Genomic DNA, 24,399 nt, shown 5'->3' with positions numbered 1-24,399 from the left:
CTTTTTAGCTTTTCAAGATCTGCATAAAAAAATTGTAACTTTTGTCGCGCACCAAGGAAATTAATGAGTTAGCTTGTATCTTCCTTGAATCCAAGATAAAAAATGAGTATGGAATGTAATTATGAATATGATTAGAAGCTATAAATTGCAATTAACGTATCATACTATCAATAAAAAAACACGACATTCCCGTAACAATAATGTAAAATTAAAATGGCTGACAAAAGTAATATGTGAGTGAATCACATAGCTTGGACAGAGTAACCATGATGAAGAAGTCTCATAATCAGCCATGAAGGTATATATCCTGCACCACCTATTACACAAACTACACTTTTCTCTCCTTCCATTTTCAACGAAGAGAGGTTAGAACAGATGTCCAAGGCTCCAAGCTAGATTGTGAGGCTTTCATTAGCAATTAGCCAAAGCAGTCTTAAGTTGATCTTACCAATATATTTTAAAGTATGTCCTTTCCTTAGCTGATCTCCATTACAAAAAGAACCTGCAAAATCTATTGTAAGTGGTTTCCTCATTAAACGCTCACTAAATCGATCAACAAAAGAGGTTCAAATTATTTGTTATATAAGAGTTTCCTTTAATGTAACATAATCGATTTCTAATCATGATTTACTTCATAATTGTTCAAAGATCCCATTATGGGTCGGGCATAACTCTTCTACTAGAGAAGGGGTAAAAATACTAACAATGATCATCTAAAGATTCAAATAGTTACAAAGATAGTTAAAAGTATACCAAGGTGTTTGAAAGAGTACCAAGGCTGGGTATTTGCTCATTACCATTCAATAGGTTAATAATTTTAAGAGAGTCTGTCATCTGTGGATATATATATGAGCTAAAATTAAGAATAATACTTGAAAAACACTTTCTCAAGGATGAGTTTTGCAATGCCAGCAGGTTTTTCAACCTCTTTCATCTTCAAATCGCTTCTAATCAACATCCTAAGGCAAGCAATTCGAATCCGTCATGCTTCTTTAATCGGTGCAACTCAAGTTCTTCATAATATTGTAGGTTGTGTGCATGTGACTGTGGGTTATGTTTGTGAAGCTAAGCTATCTGGACAAACAATGGAATTCATAGATTGTCAAAGTGCTTCTCATCAAACACAACCGAGTATTCGAAAGAAGTCGAGATTAAAGATATGTCAAGTAGATTTTGATTAGTAGGATTGAGCTTGGTTGAATCTGGCCTAGGCGATACTTGGATTGAATCTGACCTTTATTCTCATTCGATCAGCCAAAGAAAAAACAATACCATCAGGCTGCGGAAGAGATAAGAGGGAGACTCGAGGCAAATCTTTCGTTTTTCTAAGTGTTATAATTGAAAGAGAAGTCCAGGGCGGACAATTTTATTAGAGATCCACGTATCATTAAGTGATCCATGTGGGAGAACCAAGTACTGGGAAGATAGGAAGAAAATTGTCCACCTCAAATGTATTTTGATTTAATATAGAGAGATGTGATATATTGATATATATTGTGATTGATGTTTATATGAAATTTGACATAGAAAAAAAACCTAATATGCATATGAAAACTGACCCGCGCATCGTTGACCCAGATGACTTTGACTTTCAGCCCGTTCATAAAATTCCTGGGTCCGCCCTTGAATGCAGTGGTATTTTTTTAAGTTAAAGGAAAACGCTCGGCAACCCAAGGAGGGTATGCAACTATGCAATCGACATTTGCTACCACCAGTGGCCCAATGATGAGGGACATTAATACCTTTGTCGGCTTTGTTAGAAAGTAGAAAGCAATAAGCCCACGAAAGCAACAAGGCCAGGCTACTTAACTGACAACTAGATCACACTACTGAGTACAAGCCCAAAATTAACCCGACCCACAAAGTTCAAAAGTATAGGCATGACCACTATATTTTTAGCTTGAGTTTTAAAAGATGTTTTGCTCACAAACTTAGCCTAACCTAGTAGTAGAGAGCTCCAATAAACACCAGTTCACTAGCCCAACTTGCAATGGTTTTGTCATTCTTGTTCAGCTCATTACGAAATCAACTCGGTTCACTGAAAAACTCCACAATGAACAAACGAGGAGGAAATTATACTCTCCATTTTTCCATATGTTGTATTAGGAGTTAGGACATCATCTGTAAGCAATAAGCCAATAAGCGTGGTATGCATCTCCAGTCAGTTCTGAACTTCCAAGTTCCAATTCAAGCAATATCATTCGATAAGGCCTGCAGATTCGTTTTTGGGCCAATTGTAATTACATATATGAGATGAAAATCAACCAGATCTTAGATTGCATGTCTGAATTTATCACTCAAGGCCCAATAGAACCACATTCGGGATTTGATTCCAGCGAGCAGCCACTTGGTTTGATTTTGTGCTTTGATAAAACGGTGTGCCCATTTGCACCATTGTGAATGCTTGCATACCCTGACAATATACAAGATTACTTACATCAGCTTGAATCTCAGTTAGTCAGTTAGTGAATTCTCACATGCCATAAACCGTCTTATGTTCGATGGCCCCAGCCCCACCAAGTCTCATACACAACCAAAATACACAAACGGTATGGATAGCGCCCCTAAATTTATTGGAAGATCCAAATTTTCATGTCTCACATTATTTGGTTTGTTCGATCCCTTCCAACTCCCACAGACGGCCTGACCTCATCAATTGGTTGGGAATGGCATTATTGGCGCACATAAAACATTTTCAGAAGAAAACAATTCAAGTTTCAATACTTCTCAAGTTTCATTTTGATTGTCAAATCCTGATCAAATTGCATTGTATTTTGATAAATAGCACTTTTAGTAATTGAAATTGGTAAGTAATACAATCAAGAGGAGGTTGAGAGAGTACAATGACAGACTACACTCCAGAAAATCAACTCCTCTAGTTACCATCGCCACCATAGCCATCCTAAAATAGTATAGTTCCATCTCTTGTAGAATAAGTTCCCCACCGGAAGATAAGTGACTCAAAATAGAATTGTTTCCGTTGAGAAAACCTTGATGACCTCGTGTCACGTTGCCTGAAGACCTTGTTGTTTCTAGCTTGCCAAATCATCCAAACCATGGTACTAACTTCCATAACCTGTATCCATATATGATCAAATTGCCTTTGTAACAATATGATTTGAGGAGTTCGACCTTATTATCCCATTAGCAACAAGTTGATCGAACTCAATATGGAATAGCATTTAGTTGAATTTGAAAGCTAAACTTCCTAAAATCATGGAACATAACATGATTTTAGCTGACAACTACAAATCTGTGATTAGTTTTGTTTCTCAAACACACCCTAAGCTCTTGCAGAGTTAAACACACTTAGGAGTTATGAGGTGTGCTTAATTAAGCAAACGGGAGCTTTCAGGTGGTTAGGAAGCATTAGGTGAAGTGGTCCCTTCTCAAAAACATTAGCTTTTGTTTTGTTTCAATTGATCGTGATATAACATAAGTGAATGGCAGGCGCCCTGCGCCCAGCTAGCCTGGGCTACTGGACTAGGTGACCTTATCTTTATGTACGCTAGGACAAAGAAGATTAGAAACAGTAAGTGTTTATTCTTGAACAAGGTTACTATACCTTCTCTATGGCTAAATTTTTTTTGTATGAAATTTATTCCAAAAATATATTTATTGTTAAGTAAACAAGAAAATCAAATTGATATAACAAATATATCATGAACAAATTTTTAGTTCAACAAACAAACAAACCTTTTAATTCAACTAATGAACTTAATTTACCAATGATTAAATCCGAGTCTAGTGAAGATTCATTATGTCCTTAAGACAGATTTTTTCCCTTACGGTGCTTGAAGGTTGATTTAAACCTGCCTCCCAAAATGTAAAACGATTTCGCTTTTTATAGAAAAACCAATCTTCAATTCTATGAAACTTAAATAACACAAATATTTATTTAAGAGCTAAGGGGAGAAAAGATAAATATCATTTCATTGTGATCGATGTGTCTCTCTTCAAATTCATCCACTATTTATAGGTGAGTGATGCCTCTTCGAAACAATACAGTGACTCTTAGGAAAAAGTAAACAACTCTTTGAAAAGTCACATGTTTTGAAAGGTCCTATTTTTTCGGCATAATGCACGGAATTGTTGTTTCGAACCAGTGCACCATTTCAAAAAAAAAAAAAATCTCATTTTACGTACTGTTTCAAGAGAACCCTATTTCATCTCAATATAAGATAATTTAAGACCATTCATATCTCAATGAATTTATGCAAATCTATTTTTCTAACATTTTTTACCATAATGAGAGTTGGAAATTGGAATAACATGGATGAAGTGCAAATCCATATCCATGTGAATATATAATCATGATTCATGAGAATAAGAAAAACTCGCATGCTTCTATTAATCTCTTGCTCATAATTGTGTACCATGCCAACCTCAGTCGAAAAATATTTACCTTGCTTGCTTGCATCAAAGCATGATCATGTCTCTATATCAGCCACAATTGTGTTGTACGCAAGGCAAAAAATCATGACTTATGATTGTCAAAAGTTTGAAATCTACTAGCTAAAAACAAAAAAAGGACTGTACAGTTCAAATTTAGATGCCGATTCATAAATCTCAAATGATATTTCACGGGTATTTGTTATAAGCGCGAAAGTAAACTACTTTTGCTTATCATCGAGTTGGATTTGGATGAATAAAATCCGATTGCTGGAAAGTTAAAGAAATAAAGGTATACCCGGTCCCTTTTCTAGTCCGACACTAGCAGCTAAGTTGGAAATTTGGTATATTGTTGTGGTCTTTTCGATTCTATTTCTACTTTTAGTGGATTTTCAAAGTCTCCTGTCAACGATTTAACTTCTTGCCATATCTTCCATCTATCTTTTCCCGCTTTTAGATAATTAAAAATGATTCATTATTCTTTAACATGACTTGTATGGTCAATAGTGGATATTAGTAGTACACTAGGACATCTTGATTTCACTCATTATGTTACAAGATCCTGTTTAAGTAATTTTGAACAGCTTGCATGTGACGACTAGTGAGGTTGGTCTAAGCAGAAGATGAATCATTTTACTAGGCATATATATGTTCTTTTCAACAAGGCCGGCCTAAAACATCACATTTGTCAGATAAGTTGGAATATATCAGAATGTTACATCGATGATCAAAGCAAAAATCAAAGCAAAACTAACTCAATCAGCATATATATGGATTATTATGGAGATAATTACCATCGGATTCTCAAATTGTTAAATTCTGATCTATATAGTTGATATATGTAGATGCCAACTTCTAGTATAGCAAGTTTATAGCACCAATTAATACCATTTCTGATGTTCAATATTTCGATTGTGAGTAGAATTCTGGTGTTAGAACCGGCCAGCTAATCTTTTTTCTACTTGAATTGTCCCAGTCTAAGTAACAGCGCATATAAGCAATCAACATCTCAATGGCATGTCCTAAATGCCTTTGAAATATGAAAGAAACTAGTGGCAGTGGGACCAATAATCATGTTTGTGGCGGAAATCTATCGACATCAATTATCGTCACTGGATATGGACATATCTTTGCGTGTTAATATTATTTGAGTTCCAAAAAGCTTGACATACAGGCATACAGCAAGCTTTGTAGTTGGCGAAAAATGTAAAAAGGGAACTTTTTAAAAGCGAAATGATATGTTTAGAAATTAGAACGTTTTATCCTTTGAGTCCTTGACAAGGAAGCATTATTCACTGTCAAATTGCGCTTATTATCATTTTATGTATCCCAGAAAGAAACAGTTGGTAAATATTGGCCTGTTGGTTGCAAAATCAAATATCCTTCTCGAACTTTTTTATGGGTAATGTCCTTCATGATAATCGATTATGATGAACTAGTCCTCAATATAAAAAAAATTAACTTATTTTATGTTGCACAAAATTCACAAGAACATTTTCTTAAACTACAGAATCCATTTAGAATAGATTGATTATCGCAGACTCGCAGTCTATATCACATGAAAATATAGTTTTTGTAAGATTCCAAAATGCAACAATATCTTAGTTGTAGACCTGTATCATAGAGAAACATTAAATTAGCAACGCCCCAGTTGCATACATGATACCCAAAAACTTAAGAGTTGAGTTTGAGCGAGCAAAAAATTGAGTAAAACGAACACGACAAACCAGGCTCATAATTTTGCTTTAGTCTGCAAAACTTTCAATAAAATTTACTAAATTACATTTTTTAGAACACAAATTCCGTAAGAACAGGTCATTCATATTCCCACAAGAACAGGCACTCATTTCATGTGATCAATCAAGAACATGCATCAATTACCTCCATGCTCAACCCGTGAAGCACTGCAGAAAGAATTTATTCATATTCCACATTTCCACACACCATGCGTAAAATTTACGGACACACATGAAACACATAATCAATACTTCAGCCCACCACACTTTATAACTCATCCATTCGATCAAAACAAGAATCTGAAACGGTCCTATTTTTCTATCAACATCATCATAGTGTCCTCGAGATTCGTAATAGTAACTAACTAAACGGGCACACTTGGACTTGCAACAAACTTTGCAGTTTGCACTTTACACTTCTTTTTTAAACTTCACTGCACTCTCACTTCACAACCCGCCAACTCCTCAAAATGCTTCTTCACGTTCTATGCATCCTCTTTTTTCTATCTCACTCTTTTACACTAAACCAAGAAGGGCTCATTCTCCACCGAGTCAAACTTGGACTCACTGACCCAGACCGGTTTCTCTCAAACTGGAACACCCAAGACGAAAACCCATGCAACTGGTATGGTATCACATGTGACCCAGTCACTAACACGGTCAACTCAGTGAGTTTAGCCAGCATAAACATAGCTGGTCCATTTCCAACTCAACTGTGTCAACTCACTAATCTCTCTTACCTTTCTCTATACAACAACTCCATAAACTCATCACTTCCACTTGAAATATCCACATGTCAAAATCTTCACCATTTAATCCTCGCCGAAAACTACTTAGAGGGTCTCATTCCTTATACACTGTCTGATATCGCCACTCTTCGCTACGTGGACTTATCCGGGAACGACTTTTCGGGCGAAATTCCAAAAAGTTTCGGTAACTTTCCTCGGCTCGAAGTTCTTTCTCTTGTTTCAAACTATCTCAATGGAACGATTCCTAGTCAACTCGGTGGCATTTCTACACTTAAACAGCTGAACCTTTCTTTCAACTCATTTTCACCAGGTGAGTTACTGAGTCAACTCACTGAGTTAACAAATCTTGAAAATCTATGGTGTGCTGGGTGTAACCTTGTTGGTCAGATTCCAAACTCAATTGGTCAGCTGAAAAACTTGAAAAATTTCGATGTGTCTGTAAATAACCTTCATGGTCCGATTCCGAGTTCACTCACTGAGTTAACTAGTATAGTTCAAGTCGAACTTTATAACAACTCGCTCACCGGAGAATTACCATCCAATTTCTCGAACCTGAAATTTTTACGGAGATTTGACGTGTCGCAAAACAATCTCTGGGGAAAAATACCGGTCCAATTATGCGACTTACCCCTCGAATCGCTTAATTTGTACCAGAATCAATTCGAGGGGTCGTTACCGGACAGCATTGCCCGGTCTCCAAATCTTTATGAGCTTAAGTTGTTTGAAAATCGGTTAACCGGTGAATTACCGAAAAATCTCGGAGAAATATCGCCACTGCAGATTATTGATGTTTCTCGGAATAATTTATCGGGGAAAATTCCGGCTAGTTTATGTGCTAATGGAACCTTGAGTGAGCTTCTTTTGATATATAACTCATTTAGTGGGTCAATTCCGCGAGAATTTGGTCAATGCTCGAGTTTGACTCGGGTTCGACTAAGGAATAATTTGCTATCTGGTAAGGTACCTTCTGGATTCTGGGGACTGCCACATGTGTACTTGTTTGAGATCATGGAAAATTCATTTTCCGGTTCGATATCGAAGAGCATATGTAAAATGACTAATTTATCAGTTCTTTTGATATCGAAAAATAAGTTTACGGGTAGTATACCGAGTGAGATTGGTTTACTAGACAAGTTGGTTCAATTTTCATGTAATGATAATCTACTTTCCGGGTCTATACCGGCGTCTCTGGTTAATGTTTCGCAGCTAGGGAGGCTTGATCTTCATAATAATGGGCTTTCAGGTGAACTTCCATTAGGAATAAGATCATGGAAGAAGTTGAATGAGCTGAATTTGATGAATAATTGGTTCTGTGGAAAAATACCAGAAGAACTAGGGAGTTTGCCAGTGCTAAATTATCTTGATCTTTCTAATAATCAGTTTGTTGGAAATATCCCAGTTGAGTTGGAGAATCTGAAGCTGAATAAGTTTAACTTGTCTTACAATTACCTTACTGGAGCTCTTCCTCCTTTTTATGCCAAAGAATTGTACCGTTACAGTTTCTTGGGGAATCCTGGGTTGTGTGCTGATCTGGAGGGTCTTTGTCGCGACCAAGGGAAGAGAAGTGATTATACATGGTTGCTGCGTTCAATTTTTATACTTGCTGGGTTGGTGTTGATTATTGGGTTGGCTTGGTTTTACGTGAAGTACCAGAACTTTGAGAAGGTGAAGAGAGGGATGGATAAGTCCATGTGGACTTTGACGTCGTTCCATAAGTTTGGTTTCAGTGAAGAAGAGATATTGGGTTCCCTCGATGAAGACAATGTGATTGGTACTGGTGCGTCTGGTAAGGTCTATAAGGTTGTACTTGGCAATGGTATAGCTGTAGCAGTGAAGAAACTCTGGGGTGGAATGCAGAAAGAAGGTGACAGTTGTGGCGATGTTGAGATGGGTGGAATTCGTGACGATGGATTTGAAGCTGAAGTTGAAACGTTGGGGAAAATTCGACACAAGAACATTGTGAAGCTATGGTGTTGTTGCACTACGAAAGATTCCAAGTTTCTTATCTATGAATACATGCCTAATGGAAGCTTGGGTGATCTTCTGCACAGTACCAAGGCAAGTTTGCTGGACTGGCTGACTAGGTATAAGATAGTGGTTGATGCCGCCGAAGGGCTTTCCTACTTGCATCACGACTGCGTCCCTCCTATAGTCCATAGAGATGTGAAATCAAACAACATTTTGCTGGATGAGCATTTTCGTGCGCGGGTGGCAGATTTTGGTGTTGCAAAAGTGGTTGACACCGCAAGCAAAGAATCTAAATCCATGTCTGTCATTGCAGGTTCACCCGGCTACATTGCACCAGGTCAGTCTAGTTAATGCCATTACTTGTGTTCAATAATCTTAAACTGCATCTTGTTTAATACATTGCTAATCTATTCATCATTATGTTCTGTTTTCAATCTTTCAAAAGATCAATTGCCCTATGTACTTGCAATTTGTTCCTGCTGCAAATACTTCCAAGTTGGTTTGTTTTTATTGAATGCTCTTAAAACTTAAGCTTCCTTTATCTGAGTCACTTCTCAATGATCTGATATAAATTATCATGTTGATCATGAACTGCAGAGTACGGATACACTCTTCGAGTAAATGAGAAGAGTGACATATATAGCTTTGGAGTGGTAATCCTGGAGCTGGTGACGGGGAGGCTCCCTGTTGATCCTGAATTCGGAGAAAAGGACTTGGTTAAGTGGGTGTGTTACACGGTAGATCAGAAAGGAGTTGATCATGTACTTGATCCCAACCTTGACCCCTCATTCACGGAAGAGATTTGTAAGGTTCTCAGTATTGGCATCCTCTGCACTAGTGCTCTTCCCATCAAACGCCCTTCCATGCGAAGGGTAGTCAAAATGCTGCAGGAAGTGCATGCCGAAAGCAAGCTTAAGACTGCGAAAGATGGGAAATTGACTTCACACTACCGTGAAGACTCGTCTGATCTGGGAAGCACACTATAAATACTGTATTAAAGGAGTTAGATGCCAAAAAAAATACTAATATAAAGAGGGGCCTTCATCATCAAGGGGAGCATAGGACTTAAATTTAATAGAGAGATCAGGTGCTTCAAAGTTCTAAGTTCTTACACACTAGTGGGACTAAGCTACGAAATGTTGTACCTTATGATATACAATGAGTTGCTTGAAAGCGTATCCTAAGAAGAAATGCTTAGAAAACTAATGTATTAAATGTTACTACAATGAAGTTTTCCACCTTTTGCCACCAACTGCAATTGAGTTGCTGTTACACCATACTGCATAGTTTAGACGTTTAGTTCCTTTATATCTTTGATTTGTTTCTTAGTCTTCTCTAATCATTTCTTTGTTTTGAACTCAACCATGTCTAAACTGCTAAAAAAGTGGTCAGAAATTTTAGCACAACTTCAAGCCTTTTGTTTTATTGCATTTTACATGTTTGCACTAATTCATGGAGATTAAACGATTAGGTTTAAGCTATGAAAACAAAGAGAAAAGCTCTTTGGACTTGGGGAACTAAGCAATGCAAGGGCCCTTTGAAAATTGGGTAAATTCCTGATTCGGCCATGATAATATCATTTTGTTCTTAATCCGGCCATTGTCAGCAACTCAGTGCAAAAAGTTGCTGACATTATTCCACTAGTTGCTGACAAAATGCACTAGTTGCATTTTGTGGCCGAATTGGGAACAAATTGACATTATCATGGCCGAATCAGAAATTTACCCTTGAAAATTGATGTCACTTCACACTTTATTCTCTATATATATTACTTTTTGTACTCCGCTGCAAAAGAAGCCAGAGCAATTTGGATATCATCACCTAGTATCAATATCACTCCAAAGTTTGCCATTGACAAATATCACTTCCAAAATTGTCAGACAACTACTTCTACAATTGACCAGCAAAGTTTCCCTCTAATTTGTTGATATACCGAGCTCAACTTTAGCAGGGGAACTATAAATTTTCTTGTTGTGGCCTTAAATGGAATCCAGATATCAAGTACAGGAAAATTATGTTTATTCTCAGGATCACGGGAAACATGAGAATTTTCTAAGGTACAAACTTACAAGTCAGATATATAATATCCAGTTGATGAGGAGCTAACACTTACTTGTATATAGGTCTTTTCAAAGTCCCTTCTCATTTCCATTCACTTGTGCAGGAAAAAAATTGTTAAGACAGACTTACAGATACTATGAAACAGTAGTATCATTTGACTGTTCAGTTTATATTTTCAGTGGCAAGTATCACTTCTGTTTAGATATAAGCTTAATTGTGAGAAAATTTGAACAATCCTGTAAATGTTGCTGTTTACATATATGAGCTTAATTGTATCATATTAATTGACAGAATCACAGAACAAAACTTTCTGAAGTCAAATGAAAATCTATGAATAGCATATATGAACCTTTTCTTATTATTCATCAAAAAGATTATCAATACACTGAGCTACAGAGTCAAATAAATGTCCTTTATTAATTAACTGATAACCAACATTCATTAACAATAAATAAAAATTAAAAAGACAACAGAACTATCACTCAAGCACAGTGAAAGTAGAACATGAGTCGGCTCAGAACCCTAAATCCACATATATCACATAATATTTATTTCCTTCTAGTTGATTAGGCATCGTCCTACTTGATTGTTCTAGATCTACTGTGAGCATCCATGTATCATGAAGTTCCAAGAAAGCTTTTACAACTCCAAGACTTTGTGATCATTGTATCGAGGCATGCATACATCAGTACTTAACAGCTTCCTGTGTATGGAATGATTAGTCATTTAGTCCTGCAGTGATAAGTTATAAAATATATATTATTTCTTATCGATAGAATTCACTAATTAACATTTCAAAATTTTACAAGAATTTACAACTATTAGTTCCTGTAGTTTAAAAACCTGTTTCACAATATAACTATATAAGAGTGTTCTCATTACAAATGGAATCTTGATAAGTCGCGGCTTTGAAACTTGGATTACTGATAATGATGTAACTCCTCATTTATCCTTTCCACCACTTTGTGCAAATCCCATTCCACTTGTTCAAAAACCCTAGTATTTCTCTCTTTTCACAATATCAAAACAATAGCACTACAGAGAGGCTCCACTATCTACAAGGCCTCACTAGAAAGCGGTTGAGAGATAACCTCCCTACAAAGCGCCTCCTTGATGTTAGTCGGTAATCTCCACCGGTTGTTAAAGGATGCCAAGAATAGCCCCCAAAGAGGAAGCAGCCCCATTGTTTCTGAGTTTAATCAAGTGAACGAACAATCTAGACTGAGGGGGGAATGTGGCCCAAAATTCTATCTTCTCATCTTCTTCTCATTCTCTCTTCGCCAAACATTCTTTCTTCTCTCCAATATCTCTCTCCTTCTTTTTCACCCACCCAAAGCTGCCGTCTCTCTCTCTCACTCCGCTCACTCCCACTGCTTTGCAGTATACTAGTAATATCTATGCTACGCTGATCTGCCCAAGGCAGTGCAGCAATGTTGATACCCACGACATATGCACTCAAAGGGCTTCCATAGTTCCATGACGGTAGGACACCTTAAAAATAAAATGTAAACACAGCCACAAATTTGATCAAACTACAAAATTTTGATTAGATCAGCCACTTCACAATGCAATGCTACAAATTGAAAACTAATGCAAGATATGACCACGGCACCTCCTCGGACGGATATACCAATTTGAAAATTGAGTTGCTGAAGTGGACACTTTCACATAAAGTAACTATACACTTCCAAAGAACCCAAAAAAACTAGAACAGATTCGCACGCAAAGCTTGGAACTTTTTTTTTTTATTGGCAAGCCTGTTTTAAATGAGATAAGTAACTCTTTGATGCTGGTGGGGTTCGAGCCCCAGACCTCTGGTATCATCACCCAAAGGTTTTACCGACTTTGCTAGTCGGCACCTGCTGCTAGGAACTACTTATACAATAGATATTAAAGAAGTATGACGAGAACTGTGATGTGTCTTTCGGCATTGTTAGTCACGCTTCAGTTGATGTTCAGTCAGGTCTCTTACTTGCCTGAGGTGGAGCGATTTTTATACCCATGTAATCCTTTCTTGACGACACGCACAGCTCAGACAGCACATGGATGTTGTGCTGGAGCTGATCCTCTTAAGGGGGTCGCAATAACTTCTCCAGTTAAATGCATGGCTTGCAATTGTGTCAAGCAAGCTGCTCGCTTCAACAACTTTCTTCAGGCCAAGTGTAGCACTACAATCTCATTTTCTGTCTCTAGAAATATAGACTGCAATACACAAGTCCCATAGCGTATCTATTTTTAAAACATAACCTCCACATTCATGAACTCAAATATGAAAATTTCGCATTTATCTTATGTATTTATCTTATGTATGCAGAGCAGTTAGGTCAATTTTCAGAGATTCACACATGCTTCAAGGTATATAGTATGAACCTAGCCTGATGACTTAGATCCCTAAGCAGAAGAAAGTGAAGGCTATAAACCAATTTAGGCCTCTATGGGTAATTTCTTTGTAAATATCATATCTAAAATCATGCTGATCAAGCTCAAAAGTTTGATCACTAAACTACTTTCCAGAGATAGCATCCTAGCATTCAACAATTTTAGAGTCTTAAAGTGTTTGTGTTATGGAACGTTCGTCATCCTAGCAATAACACAGCTCAAAACCTTCTATTACTTAATAGCCACCAAGCATCATTTGGTTTCTTCTTCCTATTGTTTATTATTTATTTTTAATTTTTTAATATCAGGCATACCACATTAAACTAAAGGTAATCTAAGACTTAAATACAATATCCAGTTTGAACTTAACTGCTTACAAGTCGAGATAACACTTAAATATTGGTAAAGTGAGATTTTAAGCAACAAAGGAAATTCAAACTAAAACAATTAAATTTTAAATTTTTGGATAATTACCACCAGCAGGATTCTATTGTCCAAGCAAAGAACCCACTAAGCAACTTCTTGACACATCTCCGGCCTTTGAGAAGAAACCTGTGACATGCAACTGGCTGTCACCTCAACCACTTCAGTGGAGTTAGAAAATGTGTTTTCATTTCCGTCAAGGAATGAAGAGAGGAAAGATCATTATAAAAACATTGCTCTGCAAAAGCAAAACAATAAAAATAAAAAACAACAAATATTAACAATATTCAAATGACACTCCATAAACTAGCTAAAATAGTAAGGATTTTTTAAAAAAAAAAAATCTTATTATTTCTTAATATTTATTTTATTTTTATTTATTATTTATCATTTCTAATAAGGATTTAGTCTAGGTAACTAGTCTTATAAAGTGGAGTTATTAACTTATTAGTACTTACCAAAATATTTCGAAGGGGTACCGAACTTTTTTTTTAGCCTAATTGTACCACGTATTTCGAATTTCTTACGATTTGGTACCTTTATATATTTGTCTGACCAAAATATCTTTGTCCTTAATTTCTAAATTGTCACTCCACTTAAGTTATTAGAGTCATCTAATCCGTCCCAATAAAGTGAATCCGACTGTGGTTATTTACAGTGGCGGAGCCAAGGGGGACCAGGGTACACCTTGGCTCACCCTGAAATTTGGCAAAGATAGAAAGTTGTTTTGAGTTGCTAAATTGGAAATTGGTGAAATAACCACTATGCCATGAATTCTTTCTCTTGTTCAATGAGTAAGGGCATTATTTGTTGTAAAAAAGAGACATATAACAGCTGATTGCATAATTGTAAAGGCTTTTGACTAGACCCGTAGGATTTAATGGAAATAGATGGGGCCACTTTCACTGAAAACAAAAGAATACTTACTTTTGCAAACAAGGATAATGATACGCTAAACCTTTTGTAGTTTATGCTTGAATACTTCTTTGATTGTTACAAACCAAGTGGCGTTTATATATGTGACATTTCGCACGTGACATTTTATCAGAAACTGAGAAAGAGGGAAAAAAAACCGAAAAATAGATTATAGACACCTAGCTTGTTTAAGAAAAAGCTACAACAATTAATAAATCAATAACATAATGAACAAATTAAACCTATGCAAAGCTAAACTAATTATTTTAACTAGCAGGACCGGCTCTACCCTGCAGCTGCTTAGGGCCCTAGCAGTCCAAAGGGCCCCCAAGTCAGCCCACTAATAATTGACCCTAATTTATTTGGATTTCATTTTTTTACTTTTAATTATTTTATAATAGTTAAGAACTGATAATAACAATTGAAAAAACATTAATGCATTGAACACAAGAAAATACAATCATTTTCAATAAACAAACCCCTCGTTCCCCTCACTTCTCCTACAAAAAACTTTTAATTTATCTAAATAATAAGAACACGGAAAAAAAACAATTTCTTTATTTATTGTCGCTCTATTTGTAGCAATTATTTACCTTGCATTAGGATGTCCACACAATAGATATATAAACAAAATATTAGAGGCATAAATAAGAGAAATGAGCATAATCAATGGTAGAAGGCAGCTTTTTGAACTTCACTTAGAGCCCCCAAATGGCTTGAACCGCCCCTGCTAACTAGTTGATGTAAGTTGTAATCCAACACTTAAGAATTAGGAAATCTCAGTTTCTTAAAAATATTAATATAATTTTAGTTTTCAAATATTGACAAACTAAACTAAGAATTGTTAGTTTACATAAAGTATATATAGATTAACAAATGCTTAATTAAAAGAAAACAAACTAAATAAGCTTGTGTAGTTGTGTGCACCCTAGTTGAGTTAAGTTGAAAACTTGTAGTGGTTACGGCTCACACTGAAACTAATTCCTGGCTCCGCCACTGGTTATTTACTTTCTTCATCCACCACCACACCTCCTTTTAGATAAAAAAAAAATTGGGTTGGTGGTGACGGGGTGGAGGTGGTGGCATGGGTGGATGAAGAAGATACACTTAGTTGCAAATTAGAAATTAAATATGTAGAGGCATTTTGGTCAGATAAATGTCTAAATATACCAAATTGTAATAATTTGGAAGTTCATGGTACAATTAGGCGAAAAAAAAAGTTCAGATACCATTTAGAAATATTTTGGCAAGTACAGGGTACTAATAAGTTAATAACTCTATAAAGTGAGGTTGTCCAATTGAAAAAGAAACATTGTTGCTAAATTAATCTTATGCACAATGGCAACTGCCAAGTTATTGAATTGACCAACAACATATTAAATAACTATGAATGTTCAAGAAGGGCTTTCCAGTTTGTAACATTTCTATGTAAAAAATGTACTTAAAAAGAACCATGGAAAAAGTTTGAAATGAACCTTTTAGTTTATGAGAATTTGGGCCCCCTCTCAGCTTGTGATACCAACTACACCAGAGCTTTCACCAACATTGCTAGTAGAATGCACATAGTTATTCCCCAATATGATACAAGTTTGCACAAAATGAGGACCATATTCTCTTGTAGGAGCCTCGCTGTAGGATGTGCCTATAACAATAAACAATTTCTTATGAGATATTGTAATAAGACATAGTAATAATTTGTTACAATGTAGTAAAATATATTACCCACAATACTCTTCTTATGCGATATGATCAACATCAATACCGTTGGTTTATTGGTTGTATGAAAAACCATACCAAGTAGCCTTGACAACCGGCTTGACAGCTAGGTAATCTTTCTTCATAGTTTTAAGCCTAGAACGTATATTCTCATCTCCCACTAACATGTTCAATCGTTGATTCAAAACCCCAGCCACCTCTTTTTAGGTCTCGATCTCCCACCCATTGTCTAAATTTCTACCAATACTATTTAAAGTTTTTCTCAACAAGACCTCAATTAGTATATAATCCATCATGGGACACCAACAAGTTTGCTTGTGACTGGCCATAATTACGAAAACTATCACCATTACAAACAAAGAAATAAAAAACCAAGAAATATTAATTACTAGCAACCTACAACCATATGTTCTTGTAATATAAATACATTAATAAGAACTCAAACTTAAAAAGACAATCTTATCCATTAAAAATCATAATTAAAGCAACAATTCATTAATAAGAATTCAAATTTAAAAGACTAACCAAAGTTGTGATTAACCAAAGTCATATATATCATGATTACTACTGATTAAGTGGTGCTAGCCCTCTACAACCCTCAAATGGAGACCTTTCATGTTCAAAAGGGCATGATGAGTTGTGAAATGGAATTCATCCATTTTCCCATTCATCTTTGTATGTGGTCATTGAATAGCTATAGGTATATATCATCATAAAGTGGGAGAAAAATAAAGGTGATGGACAGGCTTTCAAATATAACATTGATTCTTAACTTTCTATGTTCAAACTCCAAACTAGGCGTAATAAGACAACAATTAATAGGTGAAGGTGATCAGGTAAGAAAGAACATAATATCAAGATCAATCAATTTTCAATTATACTGGACTAATACTAAAGTTTTTAACAAAGGTGAAACTAATCAAACTAGTTTAGGAAAAACAAAGAGGATATAAAGTACTCAAATAGAGAAATTACAACATGCCCATCTTCTTAAAAATTATACTGAATCAGCACTTGGTTCAGCAGTTTGTTCATTTTTTTTTTATCTAATTTTGTAATAAAGATTCCCCAGTCTAGGTTAGTTGTTACCACAAACCTGTCAAAGCACTGCACGACAAGGCATGCATACACACTTTCTATTTGGCGTCTCTCTCTCTCTGCGAAGCAAACAAATAAACCATGCGAGAAGAAGATCCACAGACTCCATTACTCACATGTGCGCACTTGAAAAGAACTGGTAAGTTCCAATAATCCCACATTTTCATCCTTTATACATTTAACTCCCTTTTTAGTTTACATTAACTCCCTTTGAGTTTGATGCTAAATTGTCCCTCTTGCAATAATTTGATAATCAAACAAACTTGATGTTTAGATAGAATCAAGGACATATATCTAATTTAATATAAGAAGCATAACCAGATCAATAGAGGTTTTCTCGAGGTCATAAGCATTAAACTGAATATCACTACTCAACCGCATTTCAAAATACAATTAAAAACTCATACAAGTGCAAAAACACATAATAAATCACAGTAAGAATAAACTTTTAGGCTAGATTGTTCTTGAAACCCATTGCACAATGGCTATAATAGAGAAAATGATTTCGAAGAAAACAGCAAAGTCTCAATCCTATATTAGGCTAGATTGATCTGTCCTATGTAGTGAGACTCGAGTCTCGTGATCCTCAATGCAAACCGATCCAACAATAAAGCTAGCACACCATGGCTCCCACCAATGTTAGATCAATATAGCTAACGAAACTCAAATTCTACAACAAATCCAGTTGCTCATGTCCTAAATTACGCCTAGAAGGATTTGGCATTCATATAATCATGTCTATTGAAATAATTTTTGATACCCAGTTAATGCAAACCATCAAATGAAAAATAAAATAAAATCAAACAATCAATGAAAAAATCAATGAAAACCATTTAAATTTCTCACCTTGATTCGAACGAAGAAAGAGAAGGAAATCGTCCAATCTGGTTATCAAATACAACACAGTTAAGCAATTGAAATTGATTTTTTTTAATGAAATTGAAAGTAAAATTGATCCAAAAATTGAGAGAAAGTTTCCCCAAAGTACAAATCTAGCCACAGCTGTTCTAAACTTCTGAGCTTTTGACTTACCGGCTGGCGTCATCTGGTGGACAGATGGTTGATAAACATCAGGCCTTCTTAGCGAATCAACATCAATGAGCTCGGGATGCCTAGTGCTCTTCGAACGGGAGAAGAAAGACATTGGTGTTCTCTGTGGTTGGAGCCCTCCTCGCAAAACCTCTGGTACTCATTTCTAGATTGTTGCCAAACCATCTCGAACTCATAGTCATCCTCGTTTGAGTCTTCTCCAGGAGGGTGTGCATACATGGTAGCTCTATAATATTCTTGAGCTTTGTTTTTTTCATTTCTTTTCTCAATTCCGGATTCAATTATTTGTCGGAACATGTCTCGAATTTCCTTTCCACACTTCAAACATTTCTCAACATTTTTGCTCCTTCCGCCAAGATGTAATTTAAGCCTTGTAATACCACCTCCAGCTAAAATCTTATTACAGTATTTGTATTTGTCTCGTTTTTATTTCCAGGGATACAGATAGCGTGGTCCCACCCGATATCAAATCCCTTTGGCATTTCTAATCTCATTTAACACAAACGAGAATAATTTAATATATACATCGAAAAAAATAATTAAATTTGATGATTCCTATTTAAAAATACATAGATCAAGTACATGATCCTATAACTGAACTCAAATTTCAATGTTGCCTTAATTGTGTCTAGCGCTTTTTCTACATTTAATTCTAATAGTCAAACATCCAAATATTAACAATATCAAACAATTATAGTCAAATTAGAAACCGGAATCCGGACTTGTGATTGGAATTAACCAATCTTTAAACAAGTAGGAACTCTCAGATCACCCGTAGGTGCACCGTGTTCTGGAACCAAACTGTACTTTTAGTGATATCAAAAATATTAAAAACTAAAGAAGAAGATGAACTGACAAGAGTAAAAAGAAACTCCAAGCTTTTATGGATATTCCAATGTTGCCTTAACTGTGTCGGGCGCTTTTCCTACATCTAATTCTAATATTCATGCCTCAACCAATGCTAATCATATCTTTCCTGTACTTAGTAATAACGGTATAAATCATTTAGACAATTTTACCATTGCAATCTATTTTTAACACTAACTTGTTTTTTTATAAAACAAAAGAGCTAAAAATATTTTGACAGAATTTCCTTTGTTTATTCAACTTTTGACCACCTGTATTACGCCTAAAATACTCATATAGTAAAATAAGAAAGAAAAAAAAAACAACAAAAAGACAAACAAATTCTATAACTATCAGTTCGTCCATAGAATTTGAATACCAAATTAAATTACATTAGCCATTCAAATTAATTTAAAATCATGCGCAAATAAATATAAAATACATATAATTTGCACACTTAATAATTAAACCAAGAATAAATCCTAACACTACGTAATATACAAACCAAATGACTTTACCATGACACACAACCAAAATATATCCCTTATATGCATCTTACCTTATAAAAACATTTATTCATTATCTATGTTATCACTTCTTTGACTTCTTTAAATGAAATAGTATTTGGGTGCGCCAGAAATTACGCCTAGAAGGATTTGGCATTCATATAATCATGTCTATTGAAATAATTTTTGATACCCAGTTAATGCAAACCATCAAATGAAAAATAAAATAAAATCAAAGAATCAATGAAAACCATTTAAATTTCTCACCTTGATTCGAACGAAGAAAGAGAAGGAAATCCCCCAATCTAGTTATCAAATACAACATCAAAGTTAAGCAATTGAAATTGATTTTTTTTAATGAAATTGAAAGTAAAATTGATCCAAAAATTGAGAGAGAGAAAGCGGTCACTATTAGTGATTAGGGTTGAGAAAGAGAGAGAGATGTTAGCAAATGATTTTGCACGATTAAGGTTGAAGGTGGGAAAATTTTGATTGATTTTTCAGTGGCAAAAATTATCCAGCCTCACATGGATACTTTTTTCCCGCAAGTGAGAAAATCAAGTCACGTGATTGTTTTGCCGGCATTTTTATTTTATTTTTGCTAGTCCGATATTTCGAAACAAGCAGCGGCAAATAACCCTTTAAGAAAATCCCATTTGCCAGTGGGAAAATCCTGTTATCAAGCATGCCATAATTAACATTTCAAAATTTATAGGAACTTACGACTAATGGTTCTTGTAGCAAGACTCTACAAGCCCCCACAAGTACCCCAACCCAATTACAAACCCATTTCACAAAAAAAGAGTGTTCCAATTACAAATGAAATCTTGAAAAGTCACCCCTTTGAAACTAGGATTACTGCCTGCCCAATGAGGTAACTCCTCTTTTATCCCTTCACCACTTTGTGTAGTTACATTTCCACTTGTTCAAAGATCCTAGTATTTCTCTCTTTCCACAATATCCAAACAATAGCACTAGGGAGATGCTCCAACATCTATATGGTCTTGCTAGAAAGCGGTTGAGAGATAACCTCCCCACAAAGTGCCTTCTTGATATTAGTTACTAACTTCCACGGATTGTTAAAAAGTGACAAGAAGAATAGCCCCCAAACACCTTCCATGCAATTCTCTTTCCACCCTTTGAGAAGGCACATGCGAGAAGAATACGATCCATTCTCTATCCAAAAGGGTAAGGATAGCATATTTTTATCTTCGGCATTATAATAGCATACTTGGAAAAAGTAAAGAAGTTTTAAAAGAGAATCAACTGCATCAACTTTAATGGAGCGAATTGATGTCATAAAACTGAATGATTGGATCTGACCACTAAAGACCCGCAGTGTGTATAATGTGTACAACACTGCTTTATATTGCTTAAATTGAATCTGATTGCTAACCCATCAATTGCATTAAAAGTTTTAAGTACTAATATATGTCACTTAAATCTATATTTTAAAATGTAATACGATACATCTCTTCAGTCACATTGAACTTGTAGTTACTTGCCAGAGGTGGAGCCATTTTTATACCCATGTATTCCTTTCTTGACGACAAGCACAGCTCAGCCAGTACAAGGTAGTTGTGCTGGAGCTGATCCTCTTAATGGGGGTTGCCATAACTTCTCCAGTTAAACATATGGCTTGCAATTGCGTCAAGCAAGCTACTCGTTCCAACAACTTTCTTCCAACCTAGCGTGGCACTACAATTTTATTTTCTGTCTCTAGAAATATAGACTGCAGTACTTCTATTTTAATTGTTCAAAATTTAACCTCCACATTCATGAACTCAAGCCAAAAAATTCTCATTTTATTTCATTAACCACCCCCCAGAATACACTAGGCATGTGGCTATAATAGGAACCAATTGGTGGACCACTAATGCTGGCCTCTAAGAAACTACAGAGGCTAAAGAAGGACTTAAAGCAATGGAACCAAGATGTATTTGGTCCTCAGGAAGTCTCTGGAACATTATAGAGTATGATGTATGCAGAGCAGGTAGGTCATTTTTCAAAGATTCTCACATGCTTTAATGTAAAAAGTATGAACCCAACCTGATGACTTAGATCCCCAAGGAGAAGAATGTGAAGGCTATAAACCAATTTACGCCTATATGAGTACTTTCGTTGTAAATATCACATCTAAAATCATGCTGATCAACCTCAAAAGTTTGATCACTAAACTAGTTTCCAGAGATAGCATCCTAGCATTCAACAACTTTAGACTCTCAAAGTGTTGTATTATGGACCGTTCACCAACCTACCAATAACACAGCCACCTTCTCAAAACCTTCTTTTACTTAATTGCCACAAAGCATCATTTTGTTTCTTCTGATTTTATTTATTTTTTATTTTTTTAATAAAATACACAACGAATTTAACTAAAAGTAATCTAAGACTTAGTAGAATACAAGGATCCATTTTTGAACCTAAATACTTATGAGTCGAGATAACACTTAAATATTGGTAAAGTGAGATTATAAGCAACATAGGAATTTCAAACTAAAACAAATAAATTATAAAACTATCGGATAATTACCACAGCAAAATTTCATCGACTGAGCATATAACCCAAATATTCAGCTGCTTCACCCATCTCCGGGATTTGAGAATAAATCTGCTACCTGCAACAATCTGCCACCTCAGCCCCACCTCAGCCATTTTACTAGTGCAATAAAATGTCTTATCGTAGCCGTCAAGAAATAAAGAGAAGAAAGATCATTATAACAAAATTGCTCTGCAAAAAAGCAAACAAAAAAAATAGAAAACATATATTAACACTAGCTAAAATAGTAACGATTTATTTTATATGTACTCTTATCATATACTCTTGAAATTGTCGCTAACATAATCATATGCACCATGCCAACTGCCAAGTGAGGTTTATTGAACTGACCAACATCATATAAAATAACTCAAGAAGGGCTTGCATCATGTCTATGTAAAAAACAGTACTTGAAATGAACCTTTTAATTTCTGAGAAGATCGCACCATAGGTCGAAGATTTTTCAAGTGAGTGGAGCGAACGATCTGCGCAGAAAAAAGGGGTATGGCGGACAAAAACTAAGTTGGTTGGTTTCTGTCTATCTGTCCTTATCTATTCCTCTCCTTCTCCTTCTCAACCAAATCCTAACTCTCTCTCTCTCTCCACCCACAAACCCACAAACTAACAGGTAATATCTTTACTTGTTTTCAGTTTTGAGTTGATAGTCATGGTGGTTTATAGTATTACTCTATTGAAGTTTGTAGGTCTTGGAAGTGGAAATATGATGAATGCTTAAGACACACTTTAGTCCTAAGCGCCTATGGACTGAGTTTTTTCTTCTTCTACTTCCTCTCAAGGTTTGTACATGCATCTATTAACATTGGCAAGGATTGGTATGGGCGGAGTATTTCATTTTAGAGCAAGTCCATTTTGAGAACTATTATAATGCAGGTAATATCTTTGCTTGTTTTCAGTTTTGAGTTGATAGTCATGGTGGGCCTTTACTCTATTGTTTGTAGGTCTTGGAAATTTGGCTATGAAAATAAAAAACTAATCCAATCGCCTGTTGTTTTTTCTACTTTTTGAAGTACATGCATCTAAATGATCAAGGGATTGGCATAGTTTCTTTTAGAGCAAGTCCAATCGTCCATTATTTTTAAATTTTTTGTTGTCTATTTTGAAGTGCTAAATGATACGGACGGCATAGTTTCTACCGTCTGTCCATTATTTTTTGAATTTTTTTCGAGAAATTTAACTCGAAATTTGACGGACAAAAAACTATGTCGTCCGTCTCCCGAACTTATTATAGCAGATGCTAGCGAAGGTCTTAACTTTGGCTGGGTTTTTGATTCATTCCAAATTTAAGACCCTTTTAGCAGTCCCATTAGAATGACATTTTTGTGGTTAGGGTGCTATATATATTTGCCTTTAGGAGCTATTGTATATATGTGAATAAAGAAAACAATGAAGAGATAAGGACAGCAGTAATAGGGAACAACCAGGGCGTGGATTAGGTTGTCCTTAAGGAAATATTTTGCCCCTTCCAATGGTGTAGAAAGGTAGCAGTGACGTCTTTCTCACAGGATGCAATGGTGTACAGAAGTTTGACTTGCACTAGAACAAACTACTCTCTAAAACAGTAATATAACTCTCTCTGGCGGCTATAGTAAGAAGAGAAGAAGAATAGGCTGGGGTTTGCGAGTTTTGTTTCTCTGGGATTGGTTTAATGAGTTATGTTGAATTGAATACCCTCTATGGACGCACAATCCTATTTATATAGAGGTTTGGCCGGTCACAACAGTCGGTCTCCTAAACAGATAAGGAAGAGAGACCAACTCGTAGTAGAACACCGTAACTTGCTGCTGAAGCAAAAGCAAAAATAAGTTTAGGCAATTGATCAATCCACTACCCACTAGACACAACAGTAAGCCCAAGCCCAAGCCCAAGCCCGACACGACACGACGCAACTCGATGCGTGCGCGTGTGTGGCTTTGGGTGAGTCCTCCCTCTTAACACAAAAGTATTTGTACCATAAGGGCACACCCTTATGGTAGAGGAATGTCTCTTATACTTCACTTGCT

The 24,399-nt window shown here is 35.7% G+C and overlaps 2 protein-coding genes and 2 long non-coding RNA genes across 17 annotated transcripts in view; 2 read left to right on the top strand and 2 right to left on the bottom strand.

Moving 5' to 3' along the window:
* Positions 1-24,399, top strand: part of LOC147476621 (uncharacterized) — a 95,506-nt gene that overhangs the window by 6,681 nt on the left and 64,426 nt on the right. The window contains exon 9 of one of the 4 annotated variants that reach the window (XR_015207544.1): positions 916-1,492. The exons of 1 other annotated variant lie outside the window; for it this stretch is intronic. The gene's annotated coding sequence lies outside the window, so the exon portion shown is untranslated. Of the gene's footprint in view, positions 1-912; positions 1,493-24,399 lie in introns of those variants that run through there. 2 more of the 4 variants (XR_015207539.1, XR_015207551.1) reach the window with 2 other exon arrangements.
* On the bottom strand, positions 144-1,325 carry LOC147476629 (uncharacterized). Its single transcript, XR_015207566.1, has 2 exons — positions 1,235-1,325; positions 144-502 (listed from the first exon to the last, which is right to left on the bottom strand). It is a non-coding gene; the product is annotated as an uncharacterized LOC147476629 (long non-coding RNA).
* On the top strand, positions 6,294-10,097 carry LOC147476628 (receptor-like protein kinase HSL1). The gene is made up of 2 exons (XM_086581712.1): positions 6,294-9,182; positions 9,443-10,097. Exons 1-2 carry the CDS (start codon positions 6,599-6,601, stop codon positions 9,829-9,831), a joined length of 2,973 nt encoding a protein of 990 aa, XP_086437838.1. The 5' UTR covers positions 6,294-6,598; the 3' UTR covers positions 9,832-10,097.
* On the bottom strand, positions 11,302-23,196 carry LOC147476627 (uncharacterized). Of its 11 annotated transcripts, XR_015207227.1 has the most exons (9): positions 22,800-23,196; positions 22,373-22,570; positions 20,107-20,144; positions 18,470-18,971; positions 18,284-18,321; positions 16,346-16,660; positions 16,099-16,265; positions 13,760-13,946; positions 11,302-11,638 (listed from the first exon to the last, which is right to left on the bottom strand). It is a non-coding gene; the product is annotated as an uncharacterized LOC147476627 (long non-coding RNA). The 11 variants fall into 11 exon arrangements; XR_015207222.1 differs by lacking the exon at positions 16,346-16,660 and having other exon boundaries at positions 13,760-13,837; positions 22,800-23,189; XR_015207223.1 differs by lacking the exon at positions 16,346-16,660 and having other exon boundaries at positions 11,302-11,609; positions 13,760-13,837; positions 22,800-23,189.

Source organism: Coptis chinensis, chromosome 9, assembly GCF_015680905.1.
Source record: "Coptis chinensis isolate HL-2020 chromosome 9, ASM1568090v1, whole genome shotgun sequence".
Taxonomy (NCBI): Eukaryota; Viridiplantae; Streptophyta; class Magnoliopsida; order Ranunculales; family Ranunculaceae; genus Coptis; species Coptis chinensis.
This window is presented reverse-complemented; position numbering and strand designations above follow the sequence as displayed.